Source organism: Colobus angolensis, unplaced genomic scaffold (genome assembly GCF_000951035.1).
Source record: "Colobus angolensis palliatus isolate OR3802 unplaced genomic scaffold, Cang.pa_1.0 Scaffold219, whole genome shotgun sequence".
NCBI lineage: Eukaryota > Metazoa > Chordata > Mammalia > Primates > Cercopithecidae > Colobus > Colobus angolensis.
In genome coordinates, this window is record NW_012115366.1 from 1,604,457 (window position 1) to 1,614,389 (window position 9,933).

Consider the following 9,933-nt stretch of genomic DNA (forward strand, 5'->3'; position numbering starts at 1 on the left):
GAAGACTACAGATTTGAACAGTGTATGGCTTTAGTTTCACATTGTGGTGGATTAAATTAAATTACAAATTTGAAAGTAGGTCTTCTTTTTTTGAGACGGAGTCTCGCACTATCACCCGGGCTGCGGTGCAATGGCGCCGTCTCGGCTCACTGCAACCTCTGACTCCCAGGTTCAAGTGATTCTCCCATCTCAGCCTCCCGAGTAGCGGGGATTGCAAGCGCCCTAGCTGCAATTGCAGGCGCCTGCCACCATGCCCGGCTAGTTTTTTGTATTTTTAATAGAGACAGGATTTCACTATGTTGGCCTGGCTGGTCTTGAACGCCTGACCTTGTAGATCCACCCGCCTCGGCCTCCCAAAGTGCTGGGATTACAGATGTGAGCCACCGTGCCCAGCCAAAAGTAGGTCTTCTTAAAAGCCCTGTTCTGTCAACTGGAGAGCTCTGTTACCCGCTTTCTCTGTCTTTTTGGTTCCTTGTTTTTTTGAGACAGAATCTCTGTCACCCAGGCTGGAGTGCAGTGGCACCGTCTTGGCTCACTGCAACCTCCACTTCCCGAGTTCAAGCGACCCTTGTGCCCCAGCCCCCCGAGTGGCTGGGATTACATGCTCGCGCCACCTTACCTGGCTAATTTTTGTATTTGTAGTAGAGATGGGGTTTCACCATGATGGCCAAGCTGGTCTCGAACTCCTGACCTCAAGTGATCTGCCTGCCTTGGCCTCTCAAAGTGCTGGAATTACAGACATGAGCCACCACGCCTGACCGTCCTGCTGTCTCTTTCGTTCCCACCTAGTATTAATTGAGTTTCCTAATTACTATTTTGAGATTTTGAGGACTATAATCTTCAATTATCATCTAAATATTAAAGAGCAACATTATTTTCGTACTATTTTTCTGTATTTTTTCTAATTTTAATTACATTTATTTATTATTTATTATTTTTTTTTGTAGACAGCCTTGCTGTGTTGTTCAGGCTGGTCTCAAACTACTGGCCTCAAGCAGTCCTTCTGCCTCAGCTTCCCAAAGTGTTGGGATTATAGGCATGGCCAAGTTTTTCTAATTTTTTAAAAGCTGGCCATCTGCATTTATAGAAATAGTAGTGTATAGTAGAGATCAGCAAACTTTTTATGTAATGGACCAGACACTAAATATGCTTTGCAGGCCATACAATCTGCCACAGTTACACAGTTCTGCTCTTATAGCAGGAAAGCAGACATAGACAATGTATAATGAATGGCCTAGCTATGTTCTGAAAAAACTTTGTTTACAAAAGCATGTGAAGAGCTAGATTTGGTTCTCAGGACATAGTCTTCTGACCCTTGATCTGAACCATACATTGAAATTTGGTGGGCAGAATGGTCCACAGGTGGTCAGGCATGGTGGCTGACGCCTGTAATGCTAGCACTTCAGGAGGCCAAGGTAGGAGGATCACTTGAGCCCAGGAGTTTGAAACCAGCCTTGGCAATATTGTGAGACTCCATCTCCACACACATACATACGCGCACACACACACAAACTGGGTTTGGTGGTGTGCACCTGTAGTTTTTGCTACTCAGGAGGCTGAGGCTAAAGTGGGAGGATTGCTTGAGTCTGGGAAGTCAAAGCTGCAGTTATGCCACTATACTCCAACCTGGGTGACAGAGTGAGATTGTCTCAAAAAAGAAAAAAAGAATGGTCCACAAGCCACAGTAAAGAACTAAGTGTATAAAAATTTAGTGTGAGAGAATTCTACTGTGATTCACACAGAAATTCATACATATGTTCCTGCCATCCAGAGAAACCTGTGTAGCTGGGCTACTGGAACAGAGCCACTGGCCTGCCCTGCTGTTCTTTGATGATGAACCAAATGATGATGTGCTGTGGGCTCTGGAAGAAAGTGGCTGACAGCAGAGTTGGGCAGGCATTTCAGAAAATCATTCTGGCACCCTTGGAACTTTCATGGAGTTTTCTGCAGCAACAGCTCTGTCTGGTACATCAGTTGACAACTCAGGTCTCCTTGGGTCTTGCTTGTCAGGCTTTGGCATTTAAGTGGAAAGAAAAAGAATAAGCGCTCAAGCCTGTAATCCCAGCACTTTGGGAGGCCGAGACAGGTGGATCACGAGGTCAGGAGATCGAGACCATACTGGCTAACACAGTGAAACCCCGTCTCTACTAAAAAAATACAAAAAACTAGCCGAGTGAGGTGGCGGGCGCCTGTAGTCCCAGCTTCTTGGGAGGCTGAGGCAGGAGAATGGCGTAATACCCGGGAGGCGGAGCTTGCAGTGAGCTGAGATCCGGCCACTGCACTCCAGCCTGGGCGGCAGAGCGAGACTCCGTCTCAACAAAAAAAAAAAAAGAAAAGAAAAACATTAAGGAAAGCGAGAGCACAGCAGAATCAATTTCATAGTCTCTCATGGTTTCTGCCATGGGAGAAAAATGGGCATTATACTGCTCACAGGCAGAATAAAGATTCACTGGAAGCATTGCTAAGCTGCCTCCTCCAGAAGATGTCAGCGGGGCAGTTGTGTTAGTTGGTGTTCCCTGAACCTTGAGCCCAGCTTTGGGGTACTCTTTGCTTCCCACCCATGAAGTGACAGTGAGCAGACTCTCAACCTTCTGCTTTCTTCCTCCAAAATGAGTGAGTTTTTGAGTATACTTTCTAATAACAGAGTTACTCTGTAACTATGTAATAGTGACTCAAATTCTGTTACAAGCTTCCTGGAGAGGAGAGTAGGCATCTTCTAAAAAGTACAAGAACAGCATTAGAATGACAGAATTTTGGAATTAACAGTTTTTGCACCATAAGAACAGGGAGGACTATCGTGGGTATAACTAATTAAATCTTTTTTTTTTTTGAGATGGAGTCTCACTTTTTCACCTAGGCTGAAGTACAGTGGCACGGTCTTGGCTCAACGCAACCTCTTCTGCCTCCTGGGTTCAAGCGTCCTGCCTCAGCCTCCTGAGTAACTGGGATTACAGGTGTGTGCCACCACACCTGGGTAATTTTTTGTATCTTTAGTAGAGATGGGATTTCACCTTGTTGGCCAGGCTGGTCTTGAACTCCTGACCTCAAGTGATCTGCCTGCCTTGGCCTCCCAACTTGCTGGCATTACAGGCGTGAGCCATCACACCCGGCCAACTAATTATCTCTTATACCAGATTCCACTTTTTACTTAGTGCTGTTAGCATAGCAGTTTTTATAAACATTCTTCAGGTAGGACCTGTATGTCTTGATATCAAAGAGATGGAATGAGTTGCTCACTTTTGTTCCCAGCCTTCTTTCTAGAAATCTGCCTTCCTTCTTCCTGTCAAATGTTAGCAGAGCGCTGTCTCTTCTTTAGCTGTCACTGCTTGCCTTGTACAGTGAAGGAAGTCTGGTGAGCAGCAGTCCAGGAACTGCCCAGGGGTACCCTGGGTTGGGGGTTTTCCTAGGCCCTTACACAGAGCACACAATTTATCCTTGATATATGCTGTCATGTGGTTTGAGCATTTACTGGCATTGAATTTCCTTGAGTGGACAGTAGTGTAGTTTCAGCCTGTTTTTTATAATGTGTAAATTTGGATGCTTTTATAGGTAGAAGCCACTCATTCTTCATCTACCCTTTTTTCAGTATCTGGCACCAATTCTGACCCAGTCATTTGTGATCCCTGGCTCTTGTGATATGCGGAAGATTTCCAGGCAGTTTTTGTGGAACACCTCCCTGTCCAGCTCTAATCAAGCACCATATAAACAAGAAATTGCCTGGTCAAACCTGTGAGGACTGTATTCTGACTGCCAAAAAGATCAATACTGACACCAGAATGGCAGCTACTCTCAAGTCATTAAAACTTTTAAGATACCGAGCATTTTGCAGTCCTTCTGCCTGTGGTGCAGCCCGAAGTGTGTCATACTGGAATATGAGCAGCACACAGCATGGGGGACAGGACCCTCCGGAACACATTAGCCTCTGCCATTCTGCCAAAAAAGTTAAGAACATTTGTAGCAGCTTCTCTTCTCAGAGGATCCTCACAACCAGCAGTGCCCTCCCAGGTTTGGAATTCAGCAAGACTTCTTCCTCTAAGGCCAGCACATTGCAGCTGGGCTCACCCAGGGCCACAGGAGTTGATGAAGAGGATGTAGAAGTTTTTGATTCCTTTGCAAACATCCGAGTTTTCCTACAGCTAAGACCAGAATACCGTGTTCACAGCTATAACGCATCCGAGACTTCTCAGCTCCTGTCTGTTTCAGAAAGTGAACTAATTTTGCACAAAGTCACAGTTTATCAGAATAAACTCCAGGCTCCAGTCATTGTTGATTATTTGTGTAAGCTGAGCTCTTTGCCTGCAGAGCAGCATCCTGTCTTGCTGCGCAGTACCAGCTTTGCTCTGCTCTGCCAGCTGAGTGTGAAGAAGATACAGCTCTTTGATACCCAAGATCTGATCAATGTTTTGAAAGCTTTTGTCATTTTAGGAATCCCTCACTCCCATTCAATGCTAGATGTGTATGAGACCAAATGTTGCCATCAGGTATGGGAGATGAGTATGGATCAGCTTCTTTTGGTGGCTGATCTCTGGAGGTACTTAGGCCGCAAAGTACCTCGGTTTTTAAACATTTTTTCTAGTTATCTTAATTTGCACTGGAAAGATCTATCCTTGTCTCAGCTAGTTCACTTAATTTATGTTATAGGTGAAAATCGTCAGGTATCCCAGGACCTAATGCAAAAATTGGAATCATTGATCCTTAAATATATAGATGTAATCAATTTAGAGGAGGTTGGTACCATCTGTTTGGGGTTCTTTAAATCAAGTACTAGTCTCTCTGAATTTGTCATGCGGAAAATTGGAGACTTGGCTTGTGCTAACATGCAGCATCTGAGTAGTCACGCCTTAGTGAATATTGTTAAAATGTTCCGTTTCACTCACGTGGATCACATCAATTTCATGAAGCAGCTTGGAGAGATTGCTCCTCAGCGAATTCCTTCGCTGGGAGTTCAAGGTGTCATGCACCTGACTCTTTACTACTCGGCCTTACGCTTCCTGGATGAAGGAGTAATGAATGCAGTGGCTGCGTCTTTGCCTCCTAGAGTGGCACACTGTCGAAGTAAAGATGTTGCCAAGATTCTGTGGTCATTTGGAACTCTGAATTATAAGCCACCCAATGCAGAAGAATTTTACTCCAGCCTGATAAATGAGATTCACAGAAAGATGCCTGAATTCAATCAGTACCCAGAACACCTGCCCACCTGCCTGCTGGGCCTGGCATTTTCAGAGTACTTTCCAGTAGAGTTAATTGATTTTGCTCTCAGTCCAGGGTTTGTCAGGTTAGCTCAGGAGAGAACTAAGTTTGACCTCATTAAGGAACTGTATACCCTCGATGGTACAGTTGGCATTGAGTGTCCAGATTACAGAGGCAATCGTCTTAGTACTCACCTTCAGCAAGAGGGGTCTGAATTGCTGTGGAATTTAGCCGAGAAGGATATGAAATCAAAGCCTGAATTCTTAGAAACTCTCCTTTTACTTGAGACCATGTTGGGGGGGCCCCAGTACGTCAAGCACCATATGATTTTGCCTCATACCCGATCTTCTGACTTAGAGGTCCAGCTTGATGTTAACCTGAAGCCATTGCCATTTAATAGAGAAGCCACACCAACTGAAAATGCAGCCACATTAAGGCTTAAGCATGTGGGAGTCAGCCTTACAGATGATTTGATGAATCAGTTACTAAAAGGGAAAGCAAGAGGACATTTCCAGGGCAAAACTGAGTCAGAGCCTGGGCAGCAGCCCATGGAGTTAGAGAATAAGGCAGCTGTACCTTTGGGGGGCTCCCTTTGCAATGTAGCAGATAAATCAGGGGCCATGGAGATGGCTGGCCTGTGCCCCTCAGCCTGCATGCAGACTCCAGGAATGAAGCTGGCTATTCAGTTCACAAACAGGAACCAGTATTGCTATGGCTCCAGGGATCTCCTTGGACTGCACAATATGAAGAGGCGGCAGCTGGCCCGGGTTGGCTACCGTGTGGTAGAGTTATCCTACTGGGAATGGTTCCCACTACTGAAACGAACTCGCTTAGAAAAGTTGGCATTTCTTCATGAGAAAGTATTCACCTCTGCTCTCTGAAGGGCATTTAGGGGCATTTCTATGACAAAGCTGTAGGTGTATACTGTACCAGGTGTTGCAAAATGATTATAAAAGCCAGAATGTAAGTTTGGCAATAAAATAGTCTATTGCGGAGACTTAGTTGTGTCCAAGGCAGATTAGAGCTAGTGTATGTTACTGTGAATTGTAATGTAGTTGGATTGTACAAATTGCTGCAAATGTATACGTTACTCTTAGTAAATAATAAACATCTTAATATGTCCTATGGTCAAGTAAGTCCTTGTTGGATTTTTCTTTCTGTTTACCAGCCTTATGTCACAGAGTTTTTAGAATAAAAGTATAGTCAGACATTGTGTAAAGCCAATTTTTAAAAATTTTATTCTTTTCTGGAGACCCCACCCACCCACTCACAGATATTTTTATTGTTTTTCTTTTTAAGCCAGTTTTTTTTGTTTGTTTTTTGAGATGGAATCTTGCTCTGTTGCCCAGGCTGGAATGCAGTGGTGTAATCTCAGCTCATTGCAACCTCCGCCTCCTGGGTTCAAGCAATTCTCCTGCCTCAGCCTCATGAGTAGCTGAGACTACAGGCATGTACCACCACTCCTGGATGATTTTTGTATTTTTAGTAGAAACGGGTTTTCTCCAGGTTGGCCAGGCTGGTCTCCAACTCCTGAGCTCAGGTGATCCGCCTGCCTTGGTCTCCCAAAGTGCTGGAATTACAGGTGTGAGTCACCACGTCCGGTCTTTTTTTATTATTATTATTTTTTTATTTTTTGAGACGGGGTCTCCCGCTGTTGCCGAGGTTAGAGAGCAATGGCGCCATCTTGGCTCACTGCAAGCTCCACCTCCCAGGTTCAGGCAGTTCTCCTGCCTCAGCCACCCGAGTAACTGGGGTTACAGGCGCCTACACCACGCCCACCTAATTTTTGCATTTTTAGTTGAGATTTCACCATGTTGTCCAGGCTGGTTTCACACTCCTGACCTCAGGTGACCCACCCGCCTCTGCCTCCCAAAGTGTTGGGATTACAAGCATTAGCTGCCACAGCTGGCCTATACCAGCGCCTTGAGCGCGGTGGCTCAAGCCTGTAATCCCAGCACTTTGGGAGGCCGAGACGGGCGGATCAAGAGGTCAGGAGATCGAGACATCCTGGCTAACATGGTGAAACCCCGTCTCTACTAAAAAATACAAAAGAACTAGCCGGGCGACGTGGAGGGAGCCTGTAGTCCCAGCTACTCCGGAGGCTGAGGCAGGAGAATGGCATGAACCTGGGAGGCGGAGCTTGCGGTGAGCTGAGATCCGGCCACTGCACTCCAGCCTGGGTGACAGAGCGAGACTCCGTCTCAAAAAAAAAAAAAAAGAATCTCATGCTGGACGTGGTGGCTCACGCCTGTTATCTCAGCACTTTGGGAGGCCAAGGTGGGAAGATTGCTTGAGTCCAGGACTTTGAGACCAGCCTGGCCAATATAGTGAGACCTTGCCTCTGCGAAAAATATACCAAATTAGCCAGGCGTGGTGGTGTGCTCCCACAGTCCTAGCTACTCACAAGGCTGGGGTGGGAGGATCTCTTGAGCCTGGGAGATTGTGGCTGCAGTGAGCTGAGATGGCACCACTGACCTTCAGCCTGCACGACAGAGCAAGACCCTAACTCAAAAAGAAAAAAAGGCGGGGGGGCCAAGTGTGGTGACTCAGGTCTGTAGTCCCTGTAGTCCCTATTCTTTGGGTGGCTGAGGCAGGCTGATCTCTTGAACCCAGGAGTTCCAGACCAGCACCATGGCAAAACCCCATCTCTACTAAAAATACATAAAAGTAGCTGGGCATGGTAATGTACACCTGTAGTCCCAGCTACCTGGGAGGCTGAGGTGGGAGAATCACTGTAGCTTAGGAGGTCGAGACTGCAGTGAGCCGTGATTGTGCCACTGCACTCCCACCTGGCTGACAGAGTGAGACCCTGTCAAAAACAAAAAAGCTCTTATAGCTTCACTTACATTTCAGGATTTTTCCTCCAGTACGTCTTTTCACATGCTCTAAAATTAAAATTCTTATTCTTGTTTAGATGTGATTGATTGTCCTTAGTTGCTGATTCTTTTTGCTTTAAAGAGCCATTTCAGAATTAGTGAACTCAAAATTTTTTCCTGGCTCCCTCTTCCACATTTTTTTTTTTTTGAGACGGAGTCTTGCTCAGACGGAGTGCGGTGGCGCGATCTTGGCTCACTGCAAGCTCCGCCTCCCAGGTTCACGCCATTCTCTTGCCTTAGCCTCCCGAGTAGCTGGGACTACAGGCGCCCGCCACCTCGCCCGGCTAATTTTTTTGTATTTTTAGTAGAGACGGGGTTTCACCATGTTAGCCAGGATGGTCTCAATCTCCTGACCTCGTGATCCGCCCGCCTCGGCCTCCCAAAGTGCTGGGATTACAGGTGTGAGCCACTGCGCCCGGCCCCTCTTCCACATTTCTACTTGTCTTGCATAAATTCCCCCTACCCTCCTCATATTTTTCTTCTTAAAACTGGACCTAGAAGAATAGAATTACATAAGCACCTGTTGGGCCAGTGGTTCCCAAGTCTGACGCCTAGGCAGAATGATTTTCATGGCAGTTAGCTCAGATGAGAAGGAAACATGCTACTTGTTATATTAGGAAGTCCAGTGGGATTCAGGTTTGGTTGTGTTAAAGCACAAACTTAAGGAGATTGTGTATATATAAGAAACATAATATAGGTCACAGATACAATATATGTGATTTGCAAATAGTTTCTCCCATTCTGTGAGTTTTGTTCACTTTCTGTTTTTAATTTTGTTGAAGCCCAATTTATTATTTTTTCTTTTGTTGCTGGTGCTTTTGGTATCATATTTAAGAAACCATCGCCAAATCCAAGGTCAGGGAGATTTACCCCTATGTCTTTTCTGATAGTTTGAGCTCTTTATATTTAGGTCTTTGATCCACATTGAGTTAATTTTTATATGTAGCCTGAGGGAACAGTCCAACTTCATTCTTTTGCATGTGGATATCTAGTTGTCCCAGTATCATTTGTTGAAGAGAATATTCTTTCCCCGTTGAAGGGTTTTGGCATCTGTGTCAAATCAATTGACCATACATGTGAGGGGTTATTTATGGATTTTTATTTCTATTCCATTCATCTATTCTTATGCCAATTCCACACAATTGGGAGGTATGAGTCCTCCAACTTGGTTATTTTTCAATATTGTTTTAGCTACTCATGGTCCTTGCACTTCCATAGGAATTTTAGGATCAGTTTGCCCATTTCTGCAAGAAAAGTCATCGGGCTTTTGATAGGGATAGTACTGAATCTCTAGTTTGCTTTGGGGAATGTTGCCATCTTAACAATATTAAGCCTTCTAATCCATAATCATGGTATATCTTTTAATTTATTTAGATTTTTAATTCTTTCAGGAATGTTTTATAGTTTTCAGTGTATATATCTTACATTTTCTTAGTTTTTTGTTTTGTTTTGCAACCAGGCTGGAGTGCAATGATGTGATCGTAGCTCACTGCAGCCTCAAATCCTGGGCTCAAGCAGTCCTCCAACCTCAGCCTCCCAAGTAGCTGATACTACTACAGGTGCACGGCATCATAACCGGCTAATTTTTCTTTGTTGTTGTTGTTTTGAGACGGAGTCTTGCTCTGTCACCCAGGCTGGAGTGCAGTAGCACGATCTCAACTCACTGCAAGCTCCACCTCCTGGGTTCAGGCAGTTCTCTGCCTAGCCTCCCGAATAGCTGGGATTACAGGCCCCCGCCACCACGCCCAGCTAATTTTTTGTATTTTTATTTTTTATTTTTTATTTTTTTTGAGACGGAGTCTCGCTCTGTCGCCCGGGCTGGAGTGCAGTGGCCGGATCTCAGCTCACTGCAAGCTCCGCCTCCCGG

General features: G+C 45.3%; 2 protein-coding genes across 3 annotated transcripts in view; both read left to right on the forward strand.

Annotated features, from left to right (window-relative positions):
* The window catches only part of FASTKD5 (FAST kinase domains 5), a 14,492-nt gene extending 8,170 nt beyond the window's left edge, over window positions 1-6,322 (forward strand). The window contains 2 exon segments of the mRNA XM_011943323.1: window positions 3,587-5,757; window positions 5,760-6,322. Of these exon segments, the coding sequence (XP_011798713.1) occupies window positions 3,777-5,757; window positions 5,760-5,800 (2,022 nt within the window). The 5' untranslated portion in view covers window positions 3,587-3,776 and the 3' untranslated portion in view covers window positions 5,801-6,322.
* Window positions 1-9,933, forward strand: part of UBOX5 (U-box domain containing 5) — a 59,642-nt gene that overhangs the window by 8,306 nt on the left and 41,403 nt on the right. The gene's annotated exons all lie outside the window — the stretch shown is intronic.